Source organism: Penicillium solitum (genome assembly GCF_028829755.1).
Source record: "Penicillium solitum strain IBT 25940 chromosome Unknown utg000005l_segment0_segment0, whole genome shotgun sequence".
NCBI lineage: Eukaryota > Fungi > Ascomycota > Eurotiomycetes > Eurotiales > Aspergillaceae > Penicillium > Penicillium solitum.
The window spans coordinates 3,028,128-3,055,484 of record NW_027072125.1 but is presented as its reverse complement, the minus strand read 5'-3'; the positions used below and the strand labels follow the sequence as shown (position 1 = coordinate 3,055,484).

The 27,357-nt window shown below is 40.7% G+C and overlaps 2 protein-coding genes across 2 annotated transcripts; both read right to left on the bottom strand.

Annotated features, from left to right (window-relative positions):
• Nucleotides 1–21,147: 21,147 nt before the first annotated feature.
• Nucleotides 21,148–21,537, bottom strand: N7455_008748 (uncharacterized protein; the record flags this gene model as incomplete). The annotated part of the gene is made up of 2 exons (XM_065605962.1): nt 21,148–21,420; nt 21,514–21,537. 2 exons carry the CDS (start codon nt 21,535–21,537, stop codon nt 21,148–21,150), a joined length of 297 nt encoding a protein of 98 aa, XP_065460911.1.
• Nucleotides 21,538–21,699: 162 nt separating this feature from the next.
• On the bottom strand, nt 21,700–26,991 carry N7455_008747 (uncharacterized protein; the record flags this gene model as incomplete). The annotated part of the gene is made up of 6 exons (XM_065605961.1): nt 21,700–21,886; nt 25,870–25,958; nt 26,363–26,443; nt 26,554–26,781; nt 26,830–26,891; nt 26,919–26,991. 6 exons carry the CDS (start codon nt 26,989–26,991, stop codon nt 21,700–21,702), a joined length of 720 nt encoding a protein of 239 aa, XP_065460910.1.
• Between the last annotated feature and the right edge of the window lie 366 nt (nt 26,992–27,357).

Below are 27,357 nucleotides of genomic sequence, written 5' to 3'. Positions count from 1 at the left end.
TAGTTTCTTCCAGCCCTTCTGTAAGGAGTATAACTATAAGGAGATATTGCTTAATAATCAAGAATAGCGTCAAATTGACTATCTTCTATAAATCACTCGGCCATTCTTTAACTACACAACAGAGCTCTCGAAGACAAAAGAGGTCACCACACATCTTATCTTTAAGATTTACAATACCCTCTTTAATCACTTTTTTGAAGCAGAGGCGCTACTTAAACGTAAGCGTATTCTATAGAAATCAGACATACTCAAAGCACTCATAGCTAGTCGCTTAAAACTTAATAAGTACTACTCTCAAACCGACAATCTCAAAGGACATATCTATACAGTTAGGACAATGCTAGCACCTAACAGCAGATTTCAGTTCTTTCTATCTAATAATTGGGAGCCTCACTAGCGTGATACCTACCGGAAATCGTTCCAGGAATTATTAATTCCGTATCAAGAGCGTCTTACAACAAATCAAGGATCGACCAATACTCCAACAGTAGCATCATCTAGTTCTAGGCTAAACAAGATACTAAAGAGTAACAAGATATCTACAAAGCTAGCTGGTGATGAGATAACTCAATATCTCGATAGTGGTATATTCATAATCTATTTCTTCCCTATACAGGATAATACTAATATATTTATACTACTAGATCTAATTGATATTGAACCTCTTCAATTCTAGCGGGAGAACCAATCTCGTTTCCCTACGATCGCGTTACTTGCTCGCGATATTCTCTCTATTCCAGCAACTGGTGCTGGTGTCGAACGGCTCTTCAATACTGCTCGGGATGTTTGTCACTACCGCCGTGGTCGTCTGAAGTCTGAAACAATCGAGGAGCTTATATTGTTTCTATGTGCAACAAGATTCAATATTAAGGATACCGAGGCAAAGCAGCTTGAGCAGTTCTTTACACTGGCTGAGATTGAGTCGGCGAAGGAGCAGAACGATGAATATACAGAGGATGCTGAGCTTGACCTGATTAGTGATAATGAAGAGGAAGAAGGAGTAGATAATAGACTGCGAGAGACATCTCCTTATTTAATAGATATAGATATAGAGGTGACAGAGCCTGAGTTACCAGAGACTACAACTCAGAGACGGGCCTCAGGGAGGAAGCGTAAGAGCAGGGCAGATGAGGATTTCGAGCAATATTAGAGAAATACATCCTGATTCAATTATTCAATTTATTCTCAATTTATTCTAGAAGAGCGCTGTAAGTAAAATACTAAATATTACAAGCAAAAAATGCATTAATTATGCAGCTACACGCTAGAAGTCTGTTTGTCTGGTTTACACTATATTGGGGCCCCAATGGGTTACCCAATGGGTTTTGGGTTATGAGCTATAACCCAAAACCCATCGTTGGGTCGAAGCAATGGACCCAAAACCCATTTTGGGTTGGGTTGGGTTGGGTTGGGTCCGGGTTAGAGTGGGTTGTGCCGAAGTCTAGTTCATACGCTAAGGCTGACATCAGATAGCCACGAATCCCCGTATAGTATTTAAAACTTTATATCGCTCTGTTATTAATACAGCGTATTGCATTTCGAAGACTTTATAGACCGATATATGTCCGGTAAAAGAAACTGATCTAGTGGAGCTTCACTTTTCGCGCTTATATAAACGCTTCTCGGAGAACGCAGTATCCTTAGCAAATTTACGTAAAGAACAACTCAAGTCCTTCAGTAGTCAGGTATCTCGTATACAAAGCAGTCGTATTTGCCTAGTCTGCCTTTTGCGTTCCGCACAACATATTCTAGTATATAGATATATAGTGTACGACCGCTATACTCAGATTTTCGGAAGCCCTACCTCCGGGCTGGAATATCAGTTCACTATTAAAGGCTATCTCTATTACCTCTACCAGAGGCCGTTAGTCGTAGATATTCTTCCGCCGACCATAAGCCCCACAATTCTTACCATCGATAGTAATAGAGTTAGGGGGGTAATTCCGTTAGAGTTTCTACTTCTAGTTCAGGAACACCTACGCCCGTACGCGATATAAGATATAGTAGACCTCGCGCTTAGCATAAGTTCCGGTCAGTTAGGCACCTTATATATGTTTTTAAATCAGGAAGCCTAATAAAGGATATTTTAGGTAGTCTTATCGTCCTAGGTTTATTTGTAATGGTATAGGATATTACAGAATACTCGGAGCGATTCAATATATTAACATATCGAATTTTCCGTATAAGACGCTTTTCTGTCTTACCTCTACTTCTTCGCCAAATCTTTGGTTATATATCTGTCTTTAGGGATATGGCTAAATAGGTCTAATAGCTCCTATATAATAGCTACTACGATTCGCGGGTCTTCGATTCTGCCTTAAAAAGTGCTTTTAGGGAGCATCGTCGCATTTTTAGTGCCACCCGAGAAGATCCACCTGGACCACAACGCTCCGGTCCGAAGGTTAGGGTAGTAACCATAAGCATTTCTAGAGATATAAGTACTTTTATAATAGGGAACTTCAACGTGTCCCATAACTCAGGGGACGAAAACGGTAAGTTCGACGATCAATTTGGCCCACGTTCCTACTAATATAATAAGACTTCCGAATAATACGTCCCGATAATACACGAAACGAACCAGCTGTATAGAGAATATAGCCTTAAGCTTACCCTACACCCCAGTTTCTATAGTTAGCGCTAACTGAAATCTAGAGGAAGGGCTACCACCGCGGCCCCGTTATAAATCGATAATTCCTAATCTTATCGTAGTAGAGCTGACCATTGGATTATAAGCTTTTTTACCCCAGCGGATCTGTAGGGAATCGGTTCCTTCTAGGACGGTAGACTAAAGTATAATTTCGCGGGAGAGATTGTATATCAAGTCTCACGCCAAATCTGGCCTATAGCCATAGGGTCTACAAGAATACTGTCATTGGGTACTAGAAAAGCGTAGCCGAGTGATCAGACTCCACATTTCCGCTATATCTTTCATAACAGTTTCGTACGCCGGGGATTTAATATATAGATGTCTACTATGGAGATAGATAGCGAGTGGAAAAAATAGAGAGGTCGTCTGAATGATTCAGTCAAAAGTGATAGTCATCGCCTAGACGTACCTCTAGGAAATACGCCTCACACCATTAACGCTATCGAGGCCATAGAGGACTATCGCAATCTTGTCGTCCTCCAAATCGGCAGTACACGGATAGCCCGGGATACAGCAACTACACTGCTTACCTCTAGATTATTCTTTATCGTTAGCTTATTACCAGAAAATACCGCGACTCCATTCTAGTGTTACGGGTCCGTGCGCTATAAAGGACCGGCATAGATAGTGATCTAGGCTCTGGAAAATCTCTACCCTAATAGGCTTAGTTATATCTTAGATTATAGATTGATCGATAGGTTTAGGGGTCTAGACAGTCTTTACCCCTCATATAGATATTACAACCGCTCCATTTCTTTCTTAACTCGCCATCTAGAACACACGGTTAATATATATATACAGACCAGCTCCAAAAAGCGCTAGAGGATTAGGGGCTTCCTAGAGAGTATAGCATCGTTTGCTTTAAGACAAGGCCTACGGTCTTCGTTTGGCCAAGACAACCATAGGTATCCCTGCCGCCAACCTTACTAGAGCTGTGACGCGATCCAGAGCCCTATTAGGGGTAGGAGACGCAAGCGCGAATCAAAAGGCCCGGAGGATATTTATCCTAGGAAACGTTCACTTATCTAAACCTATATTAAACCTAGATTATATTTTTATCACGTATTCAAATAATAATATAAAAAGAAATTAAGGTATAAGTATAAGACCTTTTTCGTCCGTATAAAAAGCCCGTGTAAAAAGGTTTACCTCATTTGAATTCCCTTATTAATTGAAGCCATAGGTAGGCCTGATCCTAATAGGAACTCCCGAGTCAAATTCACGAGACGATCCCATATATTAAAACTCAAAGCTCATAAGCTTACCAAGTTCTATAATACAGATATATACTTGGTCATCAATCATTAGCGAGGATCGTTTATCTATAACTCAGTTGATAATAAACTGTGGCCCCCTAGTAATAAGAAGTTAGTAAGTTAGATAGTGCCCAAAAGAGAGTTCATTAAGCTAAGAGGCTGGTAGGAATAGAAGCACCCTAATCTAGAACGATCGAACTTCAATAAAATGGAAAGCCTGTTACCAGCCAATTCTTCAAAGTAAAGAGTGCATTTAAACGAAAATACTAAGTACAAAGAAGGAAAAGAAGAAGAAGAGAGGAAACGTGTGCGACAGGACCTTTGTAGATCCTCGTCCTGTCTCTTCGTACAAACATGTCAAACATCTACAAGTCGGAAACATCTGGCAGAAAACTCTAAAGTCAGGGCGGCTAGTTACGGCAGAAAGTACGGTCCAGTCCCGATCGTCACATAACCCCCGGTTAAAACTGCATTCAGTCCCTAAATGCGGGCTTGTTGTCGTCAATGTGATCGTCGAGAACTCGATCTTCTTCGTCAGCATGTAACCATTCCTGTAAACGCATTGGGGGACCCGGCTTCGCAGGATACTGCGCATGGAATTCCTATAATTTCCTCGGTGCGTTCTTCATATCGCCGGCAGGATACCATTGTAAATCGAGGTCATGTCCCACCCATTGTATCCTGTACTGCAGCTTCCGGTAATGCGTTCTAGCGTCCAGGATATTCTCGACTTCCCATTCGTCTGTCTCCCCAACCTGTACCGGGGGAGGAGGATCCATGTGCTGTCCAGTAAGAGGCTCTGTTGTCGCTGCCTTTCGTAATTTGCTTGGATAGAAGATAGGGTGTACTCGAATTGCTTCAGGAAGGTCCAACTTATAGGAATTTCCCACTTTCTCAATGATCCTATATGGCCCACTGGCTAGGTGTGAAAGCTTCCTGCTCGGTCGATCTTGAAGCCAATCCTTCGTCGTAACAAATACCAAGTCGTTAACTCCGAAATCCTCCTCACGACGATGCTTATTTGCCTGCCGGACCTATAATTGCTGCGACTTTGCAATTTGTTCTTTAGTCTGAGTCCAGATTTCCTGCAGATCCGAGAGTATCTAGGCTGCTTCTTGCTCGTTTGGCGTTGGTGCTGATGATCCTCGATCTCTCCAGTCGAACGTCATTGCTGGCTCGTAGCCTCGCTCTACGAAGAACGGAGACTTCTTCGTTGAGTCCTAGGGGAGGATTGATGCCGCAAAGTCAACCATTGGTAATAGCTCAGACCAGTTATCTTGGTTCTATTCGACGTATGGACGTAGCCTTTGAGCTATGTATTGGTTCGCGATCTCACTTTGTCCGTCTGTTTGTGGATGGTGCGCAGTCGAAAGCTTCCGTCTGATCCCTAGAATTCTGTAGAACTCAGTCCAGAACTCTGAGATAAACTATCCTCCGCGATCTGATACGATCGTCTCCGGGATTCCCGAAATACGTATGACATGATCAATAAACAGCCGGGCTATCTGCTTAGCTTTGGTCTCCTTCTAACATAGTATAGAGATCGGCCTCTTACTTAGTCGATCTACAACCACAAACACTGCGTCGTATCCATGACGATCCTTCGGGAATGAACGGAAATCTATTAAAAGATGCTGCCAAGGGCGCTCTGGGATCGGCAGGGGTTATAACAATCCAGGTATACGATCTCTCCAGGCCTTCGTACGCTTATAGATCAAGTAATTGTCAACATATCGCTTTACGTCGGTCACCTATCCGTGCCAATGGTATCTTATCGTAACTAGTTTCTTTATCTTTTCGACTCCTGGATGCGCTATCAAAGGTTGTCGGTATATCTCATCGAGCAGACGAGCACGTAAATCTCCGTCGTCCGGCACCTCGAGCCGTCCTTTATAAAGAAGTAATCCGTCCTGCATTGTCTATCGGGAACTTTCTCCTGTTTACACCATCTGCCGGAACTTATCTAATTCTGAGCTTTGACGGTTAGACTCCTTGACTCTTTTAACGATCTCCGCTGTCTCTTCAACGGTATCCTCTGGCGTGATAGGAGCTAAGCGAGTTAGGAGCACTCCTTCATCTAGACAAGCTTTCGGTAGTATTATGATCTTACGACTCTCGTCTACGTAAGGGGTCTCCTTTCTTGATAAAGCGTCTGTAATGACATTCCTCTTTCCGGGCCGGTACTTAATCATAAAGTGGAATTGCGATAGGAATTCACTCTATCTCACTTATCGCTAATTCATCTGTCGAGTCGTTATAAAGTATTCCAATGACTAATGGTCGGTAAGGATCTCAAAACGATCCTTCCGTGACAATCCTTCGAGTTCAGGTCTCCACTCCTATAATGCACGGATGATTGCTAGGAGTTCTTTATCTCGGACTTCGTAATTCAATTCGGCTTGCTACATTGTCTTCGAGTAGAACGCTACCGGATGCTAGAAATCATCTTATTCGTGGTACTGGGTAAGTACTGCTCCGAGAACTCTATCTGATGCGTCCGTCTCAACTCTAGTCCTCCGAACTAGGTCGTAATGTCGGAGAATCGGTACATCAATTAGATTCTGCTTTAGACGTAGGAAAGCTTCCTTACACTGTATTGACCACTCAAAGTGAACGTCCTATCTTGTCAGTCGATGCAATGGCTTCGAGATTATACTGTATGCTTTAATAAACCGTCGGTAGAAGTTGCAGAATCTAAGGAATGACTGCACCCCTTTCACTGTAGTTGGCGCTGACTATGACTATATCACTTCGATCTTTGCTGGATCCATAGCAATGCTATCGGTGCTCACAATAAAACCTAGAAACTTGGTCTTTTTGACTGAGAACTCAGATTTCGGTAAAGCGACCTATAGTCCTACTTCCTATAGTCGACGGAGCACTTCCTTGACTTGTCGCTCATGATCCTCGATATTCTCGCTGTAGATCAAGATGTCGTCTACGAAAGCAACTGCGTATTTATCTAGACACTCTCGGAGTATATCGTTTATAAATCTCTGGAATGTTGCGGGACTATTCGTCAGTCCAAACGGTGTCACTCTGTATTTGAAGGATCCGTATCGTGTGCGGAATGTAGTGAGATCTTCGGCTTTAGGGGTCAATCGGATCCGGTGGAATCCTTGCTGGATATCAAGCTTCGTGTAGATCTTCGCTTTGCTTGTTCGTTGGATCACTTTATCAATCAGCGGCAGGGGGTAACAGTCTTTTTTTGTGATTATATTTAACCTTCTGAAATCGACACAGAAACGCAATCCTCCGCCTGGCTTCTTCGCCATTAGGATCGGCGAGGTATATAGAGAAGAACTTGGAACAATGAAACCCTTCTATAAATTCTTAAGAATATACTTCTTTGCTGCCTTCAATTCCTCTAGTGACAGCTTATAGAGGGGACAGTATCTAGGCTACGCTTCTGCTTCAAGCACAATGTCATGATCGACTCTAGGCCTATAAGGTGGCAATTCGTCTGACTTCTTCTTCGAGAAGACTTCTACAAGCTCATGATACTCTTTTGGCAATGTCTTCTTGATCTGCTCGATCTCTATGTCCTAGATCTGAGAGACCTTGATATCAATGATATGGTCAATCTTATAAAGCGAGGTAGAGAAGGTTTCGGTCCCTTTGTTAACCTTCCCACGCTCATACAACCGGTTGAATCCTGCTCCGCTAATAGCACTGATATCAATTGTTGGCAGTGCCTCCTCAGGCCGCCGAATCTTCGAAGTCATTGTCTTACTTTCATCTTTTAGGTTCCGGCTCATTTTTCTTTGTTCCTCGATCTGCTAGTGCCCGTGCTGGTGCTCCCGTGTATACCTATGACCGTCCTTCGTCTTTGATTCTTTTCGTCCGAAAAGACGGTCTCGTCGGTCAGCATCAGCTTGATGATTAGGGTTCGGCTCCGGTTTCCGGAGGATAGCGGTAGGCGTCGGTACTGCCATCTTGCTCGATATATCGTCAAAGAGCGTCTTCTTATCTGGCCAGATCATTCGGTATCGACGGCAGTCTAGTAAGATATCGTGATCTACAAACCATTTTCTTCCGAGAATCATATCGTATTTTCCGAGATCAGCGATCAGTATCGGAACTTGCTGCTGTACCCTGCCATCCACACACATTATAAGGAAAGTAACGTGCGTTATCGGCTTGCTAAGCTTTCCGTCGAATCCTCGAATAGGACATTCCTATCCTATGCTTTCTGCTTTTAATCCGAATCGTTTACCGAGGAGTACACTTAATCCTCGGTTCAAGAACACGTATCTATCTGCTCTAGTATCACCCAGTGCTGAAATAGAAAAAGAGCGTCCATTGTGCATTAGTCTAGTATTGAAAACTAAACTATCTCTAGGACCGCCAATTAATTTGTATAAATCTAGCGAGTACAGTGATACCTTCTATCCACCTAGGCAGGAGACTTAGCCTAGGCATTGACTTTTCCCTAGTTGTCATCTTCATTGTCGTTAAGTTTAATAATGCGGGGAGATGGGTGAACTGTAGCAATAATACTAGTTGGCTTCTTCTTCGGATATTCACGGGTTATATGTCCTTATTCCTTACAGCTGAAGCATCGACCTTCTCTTATTAAGGTATCTCGTTCGGAATTTGAAAGTCTACCGGGGTTAGAACTTTCTTCGTGCTTTATACGAGGAGTGTATATCGACTTCGTGGTTATTCCTGTTCCTGCACTACTGCTAAGGATGGCTGTAGCTCGCGTACGGGAAGTAGTCTTTGCCTCCTGCTGGAGGTTGATCTTATGAGACATACTCTGGTAGGTCTTGGAGAAAGATTCGAATGTTATGGTGTCATAGTTGACCGCCCATATTACCTGGCTTTAGAGTAGGTATGGCAGTTTCGAGTACAGATCACGCTTACGGTTCTCTTCAATCACGGTAGCCTCTTCAGCAAGCTACATAAACTCAGTAAGGAAGTCGGTAAAGTTGTCCTTCGGTTTCATCATCAGTTTGTGGTATGCGGTGTAGGCTTCAGCGCGTCGATTCGGATTCGCAAAAACGGTCTTCAGGTGGATAATCATGTCTTCGGCGTCCATATACGGGTTGCTTGAGTCGGAACTCATTCGGGGTGCGATATACAGCTGAGCCTTCCCTTCACAACGGCTCTGCACATAGAGCTTACGGTGCATAGGCAACGGGTAGTGATCAGCATTTGCTTCGAGCTTCTGTCGTATCACGGTCTCCCAGGTCTCGAATCGGACTTCCTTGCCATCATTGAGCATTGGAGCATCTAGCATCTTCGTAGTCTTCCGAGTAGTAACGGCTTCCACAATCGGTGTGCCGGAACTGCTCTGAGTTTGGAGGTTGACAAAACGGTAGGCAAGGTCACCTCTCTCACGGATTGCGATATCCCGATGAGCGATAGCTTCGTCGCGCTCCTAACTAAGTGACTCGATGACAATGTCGGTCTCAATTTTTTCGGTGTGAAGGACAGTGACCTCGTCTTCGAGTTCGCGAATTCTCTCCTTCAGCTTCTGGTATTCTTTTACGAGTTCATAGAATCGCTCCTTTGTTGGGGTCTTATGCAATCGTTCACGTATAGAGGACCCTTCTTTAGCATCATTTTCTTCATCAAGTCCACCAGTACCAACTGGTCTCAGTATCTCGGGACTCGGGGTATTCGGATCGTGAGCAGTCACATCCTACTTATTGCTATCTTCTTTATCAGGCATAACAACGGGTTGCTTGCCGCGGTTCGCGGGTGGGTTTCGTTTCGGTCCGACCATCTTGATTGGTCGGATTTCAGTTTAGGTTCGGTTCGAGTCTTAGCTGTACGGTGCCAAGGAACGGAGAGTGGGGTAAAGCGTGACCGAGACCAATCAGGATGATGGTCTGTACAGTCGTACTGCTTTGTTGGAAATGAGAATGGTACTTAGTATTATGTTACCAGCCAATTCTTCAAAGTAAAGAGTGCATTTAAACGAAAATACTAAGTACAAAGAAGGAAAAGAAGAAGAAGAGAGGAAACGTGTGCGACAGGACCTTTGTAGATCCTCGTCCTGTCTCTTCGTACAAACATGTCAAACATCTACAAGTCGGAAACATCTGGCAGAAAACTCTAAAGTCAGGGCGGCTAGTTACGGCAGAAAGTACGGTCCAGTCCCGATCGTCACAAAGCCTACCGGAAAGCTCCAAGAGTCGCTTGTCTAGGCTCACTCGGTACTTCGCCGCCAGATCTAAGCATTTTCGATCATTAGAGAACCTCTATAGGAAGATAGATCTAGCTAATATTATTACTGATAAAGAGGCTTTAAAGATTATATCTCCTAAGCATGATCATGGTTTTTAATATAACGAGACTATACTAGTTATTTCCAATTAGGTAAATATATACAATTTCTATATATTAGTAGGAGTAGATAGTAGATACAATATAGAAAAGCCTACTAGGAATTACCTACCATCCCATATATACCATCCATATATCAACCTTCAAGCAGTATCTAGACCTCGCTTTGGGTCGGGTTTGGGTCCAACTTCAGGACCCGTACCCACGGGTTGGGTTTATACCCAAGACCCAAAACCCATACCCGTAAAACCCGTGGGTTCTTGGCGGGTACCCATGGGTACCCGCCAAGAACCCATTATAGCATAAATCTCCCAATTAGTTCATGCGAAAATGTATAAAACTGCTGATTAACCATAATAAAATACTATTATTTACATGTGTTCCGGTCACCTCTTTAACTTTTGGTCATAAATGTCTTTTCTCCTACGTAATATTGAGAAATTGCCTTGTTTTCAAATCAATAAATGATGGTAACAGATTGCATTTTGATTTTAAGGACTTTATGACATTATCGTGGTTATAAAAATCAAAGTTAGTTGAAACGGTTCTTAGGAGTGCGGAAATATATAAACATGAAGTATAGTTAGAACATTTTCTGTATAGACAATATGAATTGTAAAATCACAATTTTTAGAACTAAACATAATCGTTTGGTCTCAGAATGGTCGCTATACATTCATTTATCTATAAGTAATCTAACCAAGTGCTCTTTTACCTTTGCTACGTCTTAACTTAGGACCTCTACCCAACCATAGACTTGGTTAACTAATCGCTATAAGGCTTCCAGCGGGTCACCCATAGGTTACCCATAGATTTACGGGTTCTTAGCGGGTAACCCACGGGTTACCCATTATTTATGTAAGCCGTAAGCCAATTAGTATAGCTTTTTTCTACCTATATAGGCCTTTATTAATCTATCATCTTTTTCATCTAGAAGAGTAGGGTTTCGCGAGGCCCTAGAATCAATATCCACACACTAGGATTTTTTTTATAAGTCTTCCAAAGTTCTCACAATCCTTACCCAAGTACTCGTCTATTGGTATCTTACTAGATGTCTCAATTCACTGATGCTTACGGATCATCTTTATATGATTTAGACCTACCACTGCCAAATAACCTTCAACTTCTCCTATCAGACGATCTTACCCCTGATCTATCTGTAAGCTAACGAACATTTCTATACGTCGCAAGCTCAGTCATCGATTCCGATTCTATTTAACTAGGATTATTTTCACCTCCTGTTCTATCTAGCCTCGAGACTATTCGACCCGACCGTATCAATCTATATGTGGTATACTCTAAAGCAATAACAATTGAATTTGTATAATAGTGGCTACAAATAGACTTTAGAAGAAGAAAGCGCTTGCGTTAGGATTCACAACACTCTTCTGATGTTTGGAATCACTTTGATTAAGTGTCTAAGGCTACTAATAGGGAACCAAAAGTGATATATAAGTATTGCAGAGCTCTTCTCAACTATTTAGGGCTTGGGGATGGAACTTTAACGATAAAGAAACATGCTATAAGCTATAGTAAAAAGCTAAGAAGCTAAGATTTGAGGCAATTTATCTAAGCGGTATAATAGCCTACTTGTTCCTTATTAAGAAATACGCTGATTTTAACTACTTCTATAGGCGCCATCCCTTTCTACCGAGACCCTATTTAGCTAAGAAAAATGGGAACAATGTCTTCTTCGATTTATCACTGAATCAAGAGTACCTTTCTAGCTCTTAGAGCACCTAGGATTCTAGGATATTATTACTATGGCCTAAAAAGCCCTAAAGAAGCTTAATATTCTATCTATAAAGGTAGCACGGAGCCGACTACGCACTATAGTGATCGAACGCTATCAGAGTATACTAGAAAGCTTACCTTAAGATAGAAAGATTTCAATTGCCCTTAACTGTTAGACATCTCCTTTCTAGTAGGTATTTATGGCAGTTACTGGATATTTTATCGATACGGACTAGAACTACTGTGAGCTACTTCTTGGGTTTGAGCCGCTTAGTAGAATACACTCTGGTATTAACTTTAGTGCTGTTCTATTATAGCTTCTATAGAAGTACAATTTAACCGATCGAGTGCTTACAATCACTACCGATAATATATCAAATAACAACACCTTGGTAGCAAGTATCTAAGAAACGGTCTAGTCCCTTAACCTTAGCGATAATATAGCAATTGTTCGAGTTCTATGTATGGCCTATATTATCTAACTAAGTTTGAAGCAACTTCTCGGTCAGATAAAGGCAGAGCCAAAGAACAACACTACTCAAGTCAAATAGACTAACTACTAGGAGCAATCAGTTCGTTCTAGGTATTAGAAGCGGGAGATCATTGATACTCTTAATAAGGTTTACTCCTCTAAGAGTTATAGAAGATCTAATTCTAACCTAATTTTAGCTTTAAAGCTTAGCCGTTTTTATTAAGGCGAGTCCATAGCGCCGTAAAGCTTTCTATAGTCTTTAGACAAGCTCTAAAGCCCTTGTTCTAATATAGGACGTCCGTACGCGATAGAATTCGACATTCTTAATACTTCGCCGTGCTAAACGACTACAATCTACCTTAGATAAGTTTTATTCGAAGTATAGCCATCCTTACCTCTAGCTTGATTAAGAGCAATAGCGCCAGATTGATTATCTACTCTTAATCACACAGCCATTCTTCCGGTTCACGACTATACTATCAAAGACAAAGGATATCACTATCTATCTTATCTTTGCTATCTACAACAAGCTTTTTGATTATCTTAAGAAGTCGATTAAACAGCTTATAAGGAAGAACGTAGCCTGGAAGAAGCTTATACTTACCGCTCTTCATACGGCCGAAGAAAAGCTAAGACAGTACTATAGTAAGACAGAGGATATCTATAATGATCTTTTCACTATTAGTACAATACTTACTCTATAGTATAAACTCCGGTTCTTCCGGAGTAAAGACTAGGGCGGCGGCCCCGAGTTAGTTACTAGATATCGGCAAAGCTTTATAGACTACTTTAAACCGTATAAGTAACGTCGATCGGAGGAACAGACCGGTAGCAGTCAAGAGCCTTCTACGCTTAGTTTAAGCCTAGATCTTGATTATATGATTAGCCTTCCAGTACCTCCAGCTTTTCAACAGGACGAGCTCGCAAGATATCTTAATGGTAGTAAGTATACTCTCTCTACAAATTACTAAATTTCGCTACTAAATATACATTAGCAACTACTCCTGCTATAGCAATACGCACATTCTGGAAGGAAAACCAGGCTACATTCCCCACACTTATAAAGCTCGCGCGTGATGTTCTCTCGATCCCTACTACTAGCGCGGGTATTAAGCGGCTATTTAATACTACTCGGGATGTTTATCACTATCGACGAGGTTCACTGAGTGCTATAACAATTCAGGAGCTTATATTATATCGTTATACAACAGAATTTCAGATCGAGGAAGATACAATTGCTTTTCGGAAAGAGTATCTTTCTAAGGGGGAAACAGAAGTAGAGAATGAAGAGAAAGATAACTAACAACTTAAAGATACCGTGGAGCCGATTAGTGATAATGAGGAGGATAACAGCGATAGTACGCAAGAGGTTATACTCTTTGTTCAAGCTGAATCAGCAACGCAAGGTCTCTCAGAACGTGTTCTTAGAAAGAGGAGAAAAAGTGTTATATCTGAACCGGATATTGAAGGATATAATGATGACAACGAGGAAGAGGTTCCTCTACCCGAGACTTAACAGCGTGTCTCTAGAAGATCTAGAAAGCGCCCACGGCATCATAATGATCAGTTTATAGTTTATTAGTTAGTTATACAATTGAAGCTGTTCATACTCAATCTAGTTCCTTCAAAAGTATACCGCTTGTAAGCCAAATACATATAAATACAGCACAGAAATGCACAATTTATATATATCACAAGATTATCTATGTTTGCATTGTTTATCAACCCGTGGGTAACCCACGGGTTGGGTACGGGTCTAATATCAAAACCCGTACCCGACCCTGGGTCCGAACTTTGAACCCAAAACCCGCCAAGAAATGGGTATGGGTCGGGTAAAACCCGTCTACCCACGGGTAAGGGCGAGGCCTAAGCCGAAATAGGGGGTCTAATGGTCTTTTTAGACCTTTTACCCCTAGGGATCCAGCCCTTAGGAGCTAAATTAGGAAATAGTAGCCAGCAGCTATTAGTACTATGATTAGTAAGCTTGCAGTGCTGGCAGTATTTTCCTTTAAAAGGCCTATTTTTATACGATTTATAATGCTTATTATGCTTAAGCATCATAATATTCGTATAATGACTACCCTTATCCATATAGGCTTCCCTACCTCTAGCTTCATCAATTAGGCTAGAGAATAGGGTCTCAACCGTATATGATTTAGGGTCATTTCTTAGTGATTGGGTTATATTTTGTATAAACCCATCATAGTCATCATTTAGACTATTAAGAACCCAGGCAATAATTACCTGATTAGGTAATTCAATACCTTTTCCTTTTAGATCATCTACTAATGATTTAACCTTATTAAGATATTCTTCCATTGAATGAAAATCATTCAATATAGTATTAAAGAAATCTTTTAGGGTTAAATATTCAGTAGTAAATCCTTTAGGATTATATAGGGCTTCTAAACGAAGCCAGGCCTCTTGAGCACTCTCTATATCTTTTAGATATAGGAGGGGGCCATCGTCACAATAAAGCTTTAAAAGCGAGATTGCTTTATTATTCTTTACGCCAGTTGAAGAAGCTTCAATAGGCATATATAGGTCTTCTTTTATTAGGGCAGCTTTAACCCTAATTGACCATATAATATAGTTCTCCGAGCCCCTAAGCTTAGGGAGATATATCTTATCTAGGGAGGTCATAGTAAGATATATAGATAATATCGGAGAAAGATAAACTATATATATATAAGAGTATATATATATATAATCTTTTACTATATATAGTAAGGTATACTATATATAGTATATAGAAGTGGTACTATATATAGTATATAAGTATACTAAATATAGTATATCGAAGATCGTTCGGAGATCGTTTGGAGATAACTTGGAGATATCTCGGCGTTGATGTTTGTTCGGAAATAACTCGGAAATAATTCGGCGTTACCTCAATATTTCCTATTTAGGAAATAGGTGACAGACCGGGCTCATAACCTGTTAGCACTCACGCAGATAATATATTATAGCCTAACAGTAGGTTATAATATTATATGGGGAAGTAATATTAGGTAAGCCTTATATCTTATATAATAGGTTTATATAAGGTATAAGAGAGAGGTTATACTTAGCTGAATAGGCAATAGTAGTAAGCAAAAGGCAAGTTGATTGTTCATATTGTTCTTAATTAACATACCAGCTAGTAGGAAATGTTGATTCCTTATATAGCTAGTTGGGAGGCAATTATAAGAGAGGTTTTGCCTCCAAATGATGCTATATTGTCTTGTGACAATATAGATGACTTCAATACTTATGGCGATATTGAGTGAGTCACAATATAGTTTACCATATATCATCCGTCTAGGGATCATTTAGATAGTGCCGGTAAAATATATATAACTCTTCTTCACACCATAGTATATATCTTACATAATAATATACTAGTATGCTAACATCGGCGGTAGTGATAAATATCCCGAGTAGAGTTAAACAGCCTTTCGACACCCGCGCCGGTTACTAGAATCGAAAGCACATCTCGGGCTAGGCTTATAAAAGCTAGGAATCGATGTTGGCTATCCTTCTAGAATAAAAGGGGGGATATATTGATAGTATCTATTATACATTAGTACTATATTTTATAATACTAGTAGTCGTACTTTATATATACCACTTTTAAGATACTGTAAGAGCTTATCACGCGATAGGTTATCAGGTTGCTGACTTCCGAGTATCATATCGAGGCGAGACCCTGACCTTTTCGAAGACTAGTACAGTAGAGACGTCTATATACTTCTAAGACGTACCTTATATAGTATAAGGTAGTCTTAAAAGCTTCGTCGATACCTCTAAGCCTATTACTCTTCCTATTTATCGGTTTGAAAGAACCGAAGCTTGTTAGTAGGAGTAAGTATAGTTCCAATTATATAAAGATCACCTTAGATATCATCTGTTTCGGCGTAATAGTCCTTAAGTTTCTGCTATGCAGCCTTAAGAGCCTATAGCATATTTATTTTCCAAGGGACCCTTTTACGTCGGAGCTATATAACAGATTGCTCAAGGTACTCGAAGAGCTTATTATAGATCTTAAATATATGATAGGTAGTGGCATCCTTTATCTTTAATAGTTTAAAGGTGAATTCAAAGAAAGGCTAGGTGATCCAAAGAAGGTACTCGATCTATCGCCATTCATCGTTATCTAACGTAAGGTCCGATCGCTTATACTCATCATAAAACGGCGTAAAATAAGGGCGAAGCCGCTTTATACGCCGGAGTATAAGAAAAGTAGAGTTCTATCGCGTTTTGACATCTTATATTAGCGCGAGTTTAGCTGATTCAGTCTAAAGGGCGTAAAATATATCCCGTCGCTAGGGGCTTACATTTACGTATATAGCGAGGTTTCGAACCTAGTAAAATAATTAGTAAGGTATAAGAAACGGTGATAATATCATAAAATTAGATATAACTGACCTTACTTAAAGTATTGACAATTTCTCGCTTATACTGCCTCGCGTTCGTTCGGGCGGACTGAGACCGCTATTCTATCTACCGAGTCTCTGTTAACTTATTCACTAGGCTCGCCTTTATATATCCAAGTAGCTTATTGAGACTTAGCTAGAGGATATAGGTAATACATAGAACTCTAACAATAGTGGTATCTTCTAGTATTGCTTACTAGAGACTTTCGACCAATATTTTATTATTCGAAGCATTGTCGGTTGTGATCGTAAGTACCTTATATTTGATATTATACCTCTTAAGAATATCTGTAAGTACAACACTAAGGTTTATACCAGAGTGGGTTCCGTAGAGAGGTTCGAATCTAAGAAGGATCTTACGGTACTGCCAGTCCTTATTAATAAAATAGCCAGTAACTGCCATAAAGGCCTATACGAACGGTAAGGTCTAGCAATCAAGTGCAACGGATAGTTTTGTACTAGGAGGTAGCCTCCGTAGGATACTCTACTGGCGCTCTTATACAGTGCTTTGAAGACGGTGTCTGATTGTTTTCGCGGAGGGAATTTTAGGTAGGGAATCCGCTGCTTATACAAGTGCGACTAATGTATGAAATTTAGGGTGTTTAATTAACCGGAATAGGAGGCGAGCGACCGTAAGAAATCGTAGTAGCTGGTCCTCCTAGGCTATCTAGTTAAACGTCATCCGTATTAAGGAATCCTGGTTCTAGAAGGTAGATATATTAGTAATAGTAAAGTACTAAATATAAAAGGTATAAGTATATAGTGGCCTTTATAAACCGAGTAATCCCCGACTTCTGAGTACGGTGTCGAGCTGCCTTAGTATAGCCAGTACCTTTGAGGTGCTTTCCTATCGTAGAGGTGCCTTAGCGTGCTGTTGTCCTTAATAATAGGGATTGAGGATGCTCCAAGATTACTCCATATCGCTTATATATTACCTTAGGTACGCTATCGGAGCTATATACGACCTGATCGAATTCATCCTAAGATTTTGACTGATACTTCGAGTCCTATCTGATCTTAGTATTACTAGGACCCCTATATTGTGTTCTAATCCACCAATCTATAAATTCTTTATCAACTATTTCGTTATAAAGAACGAATGCCTTTCTGCGGTCCGGGCCCACGCGTATAAGACCTTTAGGGACTAAGAGTGGAATTGGTAGGCGTAGAAACTCAGGGTCAAATGAATTGATTATAAGCTGGCTAGTAGAGGGTTCGGAAATAGTAGCGAGCTGCTCGTTCTTAGGCGTAAGGTAGGTGAGGTTGATATCACTATCATATAGAGATGATGAAAACCCGTTAGAATATTGGCTTTGAGATATCGTATCGGGGAAGGGTAGAGTTAAAGATTTTAGTAGAAGGACCTCACGTATAGGAAGAATCTTAAAGACCCTAGCAATCCATCCTAGGGTACTATATCGCGTTTGAATGCGGGTTGATAGATCGTAGTACTAAACCTCTACACGATAATAATTGGCTTATCTGATTCAGCTTTAGTAGGTAGAGCCCGTATAAACCTATATAAAACCGCAGAAACCCGCGATAATACCTATAATAACCCGCAAACCCCGCAGTATAACCCGAATAACCCGCGAAATAACCCGCGAAAACCCGCATAACCCGCGTAAAAACCCGCAAGAACTAAGAAAATCACGAAAACTACAACACCCTGTCAAAATATATATCTACAAAATATATTTTTCTAACTCTACCTATAGTTTCTAGCTTACACTATAATAACTCTAATAAAGACGTAATTTCTGACCGCGGTCAGAAATAGTAGTACTGTAGTAGTCTTAAGGGAGCTTTCAATATATAGATAATTTCTAACCGCGGTCAGAAATAGCGGTAGTCGAAGAGTGTGTGACGATCGGGACTGGACCGTACTTTCTGCCGTAACTAGCCGCCCTGACTTTAGAGTTTTCTGCCAGATGTTTCCGACTTGTAGATGTTTGACATGTTTGTACGAAGAGACAGGACGAGGATCTACAAAGGTCCTGTCGCACACGTTTCCTCTCTTCTTCTTCTTTTCCTTCTTTGTACTTAGTATTTTCGTTTAAATGCACTCTTTACTTTGAAGAATTGGCTGGTAACAGAGTGCCTTAGACGTATAAACAAAACTGCCATAGATTACTGTATTTTATTAGTATGAATCAGCATTTTTATACACTTCGCCATGGCTTGATTGGGAAAATTATATAGCCGCGGGTTTTTGCGGGAACCCGCGCGGGTAACCCGCGCGGGTTGCGGGGCGGGTTGCGGGTTGGTCGAGTCTACCCATCGGGTTTGCGGGTTCGGGTTGCGGGTCGATTTCTCTTACCCATTCTCGGGTTTTGGCGCAGTCTAATCGTCACTATCGGCATCGGAATCATCAAGATCACCGAAATCGACATCTTCTCCATCACCCACAAGTCAGATTCAGATCTCTAGCTACACTACGTCCGAATAAAAGAATCATTAGGGACTAAACAAATAGGCTCAGCCATCTAACTATTATTCATATCTTCCGCTCTTAGATTGAATGATTACTCCCTCTTTCTTTTCTATAGTAACAGATAAAAGTCCGATAGCATTTATATCTCTTTAGGTATAGTTTTTTCCTACGGGGTTTTCCATACCACTAGCGCGAATACAAAAGAGACCACCTTATATTTTGCTGCTCTATAAATAATACATATATTCGGACCTAGTGAGCTTATTTTATAAAACCCAGCTCATAAATTTATATATACGTAATTGGTATAGACCATCGGTATAGTTATTTTTAATAGCCTAGGCAAATCATTACTCGAAAACTGCTAGCCAGCTTTGGCACTTAGCCCTCTTTTATCTAAAAGATACCAAGCATTTAAAAAAGCACCAAAAGCCTGACCAGAATCGCTGTATAGTGTGCCGGTGAGCTATAAACATACATAGAGAGTCATATTAAGGGGATATATATCTAAAGTGCTAATAACCTTAATATTAGGTGCTGTGGTTTTCTTCTAAGGGCATCTCGGCCTAGATACAGAGCCTTATAGTCGTAAGATTTTCCGCTATCATTTTAGCGTTAGTTAGCTTTCAGATATTAAAGCTATAATAAAGAATTATATCTCCATTTAAGTCGGGGATACTCTACACCGTAATTATTATTTCTTACATCAAGGAAGCCAAAGTATAATCACGCCCATTCTTAACCATAGATATAGGGCTTACTAAGGAAAGTATATCACGTGAAGAAAGATAAGTTTTTAATATTTAAGTCTCTGACTAACCAATATATAGTCAATCTAGCACTATATAATCGTGTAAGAGTATCTAGGGATGACGAAGAGTCTGATATTAAGCAACTCCGTTTCTTACAATAGTCGGTATCAACAATACGATCTCACCTAGTCAGTGAGAGTTATCACCAAAGTATATAAAATCCATAAAGAGATCATCTATAGAGCTTATATCCGACTCTTCAAAACTAGTTGGCAGTATAGTAGGAAAATAATCCTCTAGGCCTAGCAATATTTTATCGCTTAAGTCCATAGAGAGATCATCTATAGAGCTTATATATAGATCTTCAAAAGTAGTTAACAGAGTAGGGGGAAAATGATCCTCTAGGCTCGGTAATTATCTATCACTCAAGTTCTCGAAAGTAGCTCCCGTAGACTCTGACTAAAGCTACCACTTCCTTTTTCGTTTAACACAATTAGAGCGGGGCTCTTCGATTAAATATACATCAAAGAAGTGCCACCGGAGATATAAGTTGTCAATATACTTCCTTTCTTCGCAGCATAGATAAGGGCAGAAGACTACAGTTAAAGAGTCCGCTAACCCCAAGTGTTCGTCAATATGATTCAAAAGAGTTAATTTTATAACCCATTATTAAAATCTCTCGTCGGGTTTCTTGCTCTTATCGCCTAGGCAGAATAGACAGAAACCTAGGGCCACAAGTGTAGAACGGAAGGTCAGGAGACCACATCGAGGCTTAAGGCTATCGAGATAGTATTTATAATAATTCTTCTAGGAGTCCTCGTCAAGGAAGATTTCAGCGTAAAGATAGTAAAATTGAACAAAGTTACACGGTACGCGTCGATAGGCGCGCTTTTCGTTCTTATAACGCTGCTAGTACTGTACACTATTTAAGGATTTTCTTCGACACTGTAGGATATACTTAGCTCTCCCTAGTAGTGGAATACTGACTTTTTATCAACCTTTTTAATCTATAATACTCTTCAGGTATACTCACTTTAGTATAGACTTCTTATATATTAGACAGTAGCCTTCCTCAGGGGCCATACCAGGATAGTAAACGGTACGTTCTCCTAACGTACAAATAGTGACCATATCTTCTAGGCACTATCGACTAAGTTCACTATCTAGAGATCCCTTCTTTAATAGATTCTCGCTAAGACGGGAGCGCTCTAGTAGATATTTCTTATAGACGTCAAAAAGAGGTATTAAGTCGCGTTCGGAGAAGTCGTTCCCAGATATATACTCAGCGTATGAAGTATCCCACCAGTTTTTAATAAAATCCTTCTTCCAGGCTAGCAATCTTTTTACTTTCTTAGTATAAAGACGATCCCGTTCAAATACGAGGTCCCTATTTTCTTCCAATTTTCCAGCAATCTCCTAGGTTATATAAGCAATTCTCTGATTTATCTTAACAATTTCATCGTCAGTTATAAATTATACGATCGTAGCTACATTAAGTTAGAGTGGCACGTTCGAATCTCGGTAATAAGACATACTTTATTCTATATCGCGGCATTCGTAGTCAGGCTCTAAATCATAGAATAAGGCCTATATATCTAACGCCTTAACAGAAGACTGATATTTTATAAAGGTATTATGATTCTAGTGATCAAGAGCCTAACCACGAGTAGCCTGAGAAGCCTTAGCTAAAATTCCTTAGTAATATTGAGGTTTAACGGCACAAATATACTTATAGTCGATCTTATTTACAACGCCTCCTCGAATTCTATGTACACGTAACTGGTCTTTGAACCTATCGCGCTGGGCTAAGCTAGTGAAGTTGTGTCGTAATAAGGAGAAGGTCAATACCTTCGTTGATTTGGGTCCTTTAGAGTCGACCATTCTAAAGAATAGGAGGTCCTTTACGGTTAGACCTCGCTTTGGGTCGGGTTTGGGTCCAACTTCAGGACCCATACCCACGGGTTGGGTTTATACCCAAGACCCAAAACCCATACCCGTAAAACCCGTGGGTTCTTGGCGGGTACCCATGGGTACCCGCCAAGAACCCATTATAGCATAAATCTCCCAATTAGTTCATGCGAAAATGTATAAAACTGCTGATTAACCATAATAAAATACTGTTATTTACATGTATTCCGGTCACCTCTTTAACTTTTGGTCATGAATGTCTTTTCTCCTACGTAATATTGAGAAATTGCCTTGTTTTCAAATCAATAAATGATGGTAACAGATTGCATTTTGATTTTAAGGACTTCATGACATTATCGTGGTTGTAAAAATCAAAGTTAGTTGAAACGGTTCTTAGGAGTGCGGAAATATATATATAAACATGAAGTATAGTTAGAACATTTTCTACATAGACAATATGAATTGTAAAATCACAATTTTTAGAACTAAACATAATCGTTTGGTCTCAGAATGGTCGCTATACATTCATTTATCTATAAGTAATCTAACCAAGTGCTCTTTTACCTTTGCTACGTCTTAACTTAGGACCTCTACCCAACCATGGACTTAGTCAACTAATCGCTACAAGGCTTCCAGCGGGTTACCCATAGGTTACCCATAGATTTACGGGTTCTTAGCGGGTAACCCACGGGTTACCCATTATTCATATAAGCCGTAAGCCAATCAGTATAGCTTTTTTCTACCTATGTGGGCCTTTATTGATCTATCATCTTTTTCATCTAGAAGAGCAGGGTTTCGCGAGGCCCTAGAATCAATGTCCACACACTAGGATTTTTTTTGTAAGTCTTCCAAAGTTCTCACAATCCTTACCTAAGTGCTCGTCTATTGGTATCTTACTAGATGTCTCAATTCACTAATACTTACGGATCATCTTCATATGATTTAGACCTACCACTGCCAAATAACCTTTAACTTCTCCCATCAGACGATCTCACCCCTGATCTATCTGTGAGCCAACGAACATTTCTATACGTCGCAAGCTCAGTCATCGATTCCGATTCTATTTAACCAGGATTATTTTCACCTCCTGTTCTATCTAGCCTCGAGACTATTCGACCCGACCGTATCAATCTATATGTGGTATACTCTAAAGTAATGACAATTGAATTTGTACAATAGTGGCTACAAACAGACTTTGGAAGAAGAAAGCGCTTGCGTTGGGATTCACGACACTCTTCTGATATTTGGAATCACTTTAATCAAGTGTCTAAGGCTACTAATAGGGAACCAAAAGTGATGTGTAAGTATTACAGAGCTCTTCTCAACCATTCAGGGCTTAGGGATGGAACTTCAACGATAAAGAAACATGCTGCAAGCTATAGCAAAAAGCCAAGAAGCCAAGATTTGAGGCAATTTATCCAAGCGGTATAATAGCCTACTTGTTCCTTATTAAGAAATACGCTGATTTTAACTACTTCTATAGGCGCCATCCCTTTCTACCGAGACCCTATTCAGCCAAGAAAAATGGGAACAATGTCTTCTTCGATTTATCACTGAATCAAGAGTACCTTTCCAGCTCTTAGAGCACCCAGGATTCCAGGATATTATTACTATAGCCCAAAAAGCCCCAAAGAAGCTTAATATTCTATCTATAAAGGTAGCACGGAGCCGACTACGCACCACAGTGATCGAACGCTATTAGAGTATACTAGAAAGCTTACCTCAAGATGGAAAGATTTCAATTGCCCTTGACTATTAGATATCTCCTTTCTAGTAGGCATTTATGGCAGTTACTGGATATTTTATCGATACGGACTGGAACTACCGTGAGCTACTTCTTGGGTTTGAGCCACTTAGTGGAACACACTCTGGTGTCAACTTTAGTGCTATTCTATTATAGCTTCTACAGAAGTATAATTTAACCGATCGAGTGCTTACAATCACTACCGATAATATATCAAATAACAACACCTTGGTAGCAAGCATCCAAGAAACGGTCCAGTCCCTTAACCTTAGCGATAACACAGCAATTGTTCGAGTTCTATGCATGGCCCATGTTATCCAACTAAGTTTGAAGCAACTTCTCGGTCAGATAAAGGCAGAGCCAAAGAACAACACTACTCAAGTCGAATGGACTGACTGCTAGGAGCAATCAGTTCGTTCTAGGCATTAGAAGCGGGAGATCATTGACACTCTTAATAAGGTTTGCTCCTCTAAGAGTTATAGAAGATCTAATTCTAACCTGGTTTTAGCTTCGAAGCTTAGCCGTTTTTATTAACGCGAGTCCACAGCGCCGTGAAGCTTTCTGTAGTCTTCAGACAAGCTCTAAAGCCCTTGTTCTAATATAGGACGTCCGTACGCGATGGAATTCGACGTTCTTAATACTTCGCCGTGCTAAACGACTGCAATCTACCTTAGATGAGTTTTGTTCGAAGTATGGCCATCCTTACCTCTAGCTTGATCAAGAGCAATGGCGCCAGATTGATTATCTACTCTTGATCACACAGCCATTCTTCCGGTTCACGACTGCACTATCAAAGACAAAGGATGTCACTGTCCATCTTATCTTTGCTATCTACAATAAGCTTTTTGATCATCTTGAGAAGTCGATTAAATAGCTTACAAGGAAGAACGTAGCCTAGAAGAAGCTCATGCTTACCGCTCTTCATGCGGCCGAAGAAAAGCTGAGACAGTACTACAGCAAGACAGAGGATGTCCATGGTGATCTTTTCGCTATTGGTACAATGCTTGCTCCACAGTATAAACTCCGGTTCTTCCGGAGTAAAGACTGGGGCGGCGGCCCCGAGTTGGTTACTAGATATCGGCAAAGCTTTATGGACTACTTTGAACCGTATAAGTAACGTCGATCGGAGGAATAGACCGGTAGCAGTCAAGAGCCTTCTACGCTTAGTTTAAGCCTAGATCTTGATCATATGATTGGCCTTCCGGTACCTCCAGCTTTTCAACAGGACGAGCTCGCAAGTTATCTTGATAGTAGTAAGTATGCTCTCTCTGCAAATTACTAAATTTCGCTACTAAATATATATTAGCAACTACTCCTGCTATAGCAATACGCACATTCTAGAAGGAAAACCAGGCTACATTCCCCACACTTACAAAGCTCGCGCGTGATGTTCTCTCGATCCCTGCCACTGGCGCGGGTGTTAAGCGGCTATTTAATACTGCTCGGGATGTTTGTTACTATCGACGAGGTTCACTGAGTGCTACAACAATTCAGGAGCTTATGTTGTATCGTTATACAACAGAATTTCAGATCGAGGAAGATACAATTGCTTTTCGGAAAGAGTATCTTTCTAAGGGGGAAACAGAAGTGGAGAATGAAGAGAAAGATAACTAATAACTTGAAGATACCGTGGAGCCGATTAGTGATAATGAGGAGGATAATAGCGATGGTACGCAAGAGGTTGTACTCTTTGTTCAAGCTGAATCAGTAACGCAAGGTCTCTCAGAACGTGTTCTTAGAAAGAGGAGAAAAAGTGTTATATCTGAACCGGATATTGAAGGATATAATGATGATAACGAGGAAGAGGTTCCTCTACCCGAGACTCAACAGCGTGTCTCTGGAAGATCTAGAAAGCGCCCACGGCATCATGATGATCAGTTTATAGTTTATTAGTTAGTTATACAATTGAAGCTGTTTATACTCAATCTAGTTCCTTCAAAAGTATACCGCTTGTAAGCCAAATACATATAAATACAGCACAGAAATGCATAATTTATGTATATCACAAGATTATCTATATTTGCATTGTTTATCAACCCGTGGGTAACCCGCGGGTTGGGTACGGGTCTAATATCAAAACCCGTACCCGACCCTGGGTCCGAACTTTGAACCCAAAACCCGCCAAGAAATGGGTATGGGTCGGGTAAAACCCGTCTACCCACGGGTAAGGGCGAGGCCTATTTACGGTTTCGTTCTATTCTAGAGTCTATAACTCTCTTCCCTTCGGTGGCTTTACGGTAAGAACCTCTGTCACAGTAGCAAGCCCTTTAAAGGTACCATCCGCCACCCTATAAACGATTACCTAGAAGACAAAACTCATTCCAAGAACTAGATACTCCCTAAACCAATTCTTTGGCCTGATTCTTTATATTAGCCAGTTCCAAATAGAATAATTTTAACTCGTATACTCATAGGGTAGTATCGTCGCGATAACGCCAGCCTTTTATGAATTCGGGATCAATTGTTACCCAACGTATTAGATGCCCCTTTGCCTTGCTCTATTTGAGATGAAATAAAAGGTGCTAATAATCATAAGTCAGTTTTAATATAATCAAAGATAATAATCATCAAGACACAAACCCTATAATATAAGCATTCGTTTGACTTACGATAAGCACTTGATTCGACGATAGCCCCTGCTCTTACACCCGAGCCAGCAAATAAAGAAAGAGAACTTCCAGTCTACATGCGTGCTCTTTCATATACATAATCGTGATAGTCATCTACAAAGAGGTATCGAAGTAGGTAATCTATGTCCTTTCCGTTGACTAGGAAGCGCTCTCTAGGCTTTATAGGGAGCTTATATCTCACTATTAGTTCGGTTCTAATGAAGTTTTGTTTTTCTTATTAGCAGCAAGCTCTATAAAAGGATAGTTGCTATCCCTTATATTAAGAACGTCGTCCTTAACTTCCTTAGAAAGGGATCGAGAAGTTTCACGCTCCCACTTTGACGTAAAGCTAGTGAAGTGACCATAAGCCGATCTTTGAGACGGAAGCTTTTTACAAGATTTGATATAAAACTCTGCGAAAAGTTTCAGACGTTCGGGAGTCGGAACAGGTAGGTTAGGAAAATCTGGGTCTATGGACTCGTTACGAGAAATCCTCCATCTACTGATAATTAGGAACTCAGATCGGTGAAATATAGGTTAAACTTATAGGGCCCAGTTACTAACTGCATAATCGTATTTCTCTAGCGTAGTAGGCGCTAGCTCAGGGTGGCAGATAGTATTACCCTCTTTTTCCTATTCGTCTTGATATTCACGTGTGAAGCCACGTGATATGGCACGTGCGAGACGCTCCTGGAGTGATTTCGGGATATTCTGTTCGGAGAACATATTGTGAGTGGTAAAGAAATTCAAAATAAAATCATGGCAGAGTGAGAAAAGAGCCTTAGAGGTTGTATTATATATTTTTCTTGGGGCCGGCATAGGCTTGGAATGAGTTGGCCCTTATCACCCTAAGGGTGAGAATTGTCACCCCGTTCTCACCTCTCTCACCCTAGTCTCAAGACTTCTCACCCATATCACCCGTACTCACCCTGGAGTGCCGCTTAGGTGCTAGGGCCAAATTGAGTATTGACTGTGCAGAATAATGGGCTTAAGTACGGCTGAGCGGACGGGAAGCCCTGTTTTCCACACCCTATGGTCGTATGTATCATTAAATTATGTGAGGGAGGATATGTACTGGCTGTATAAAATCAT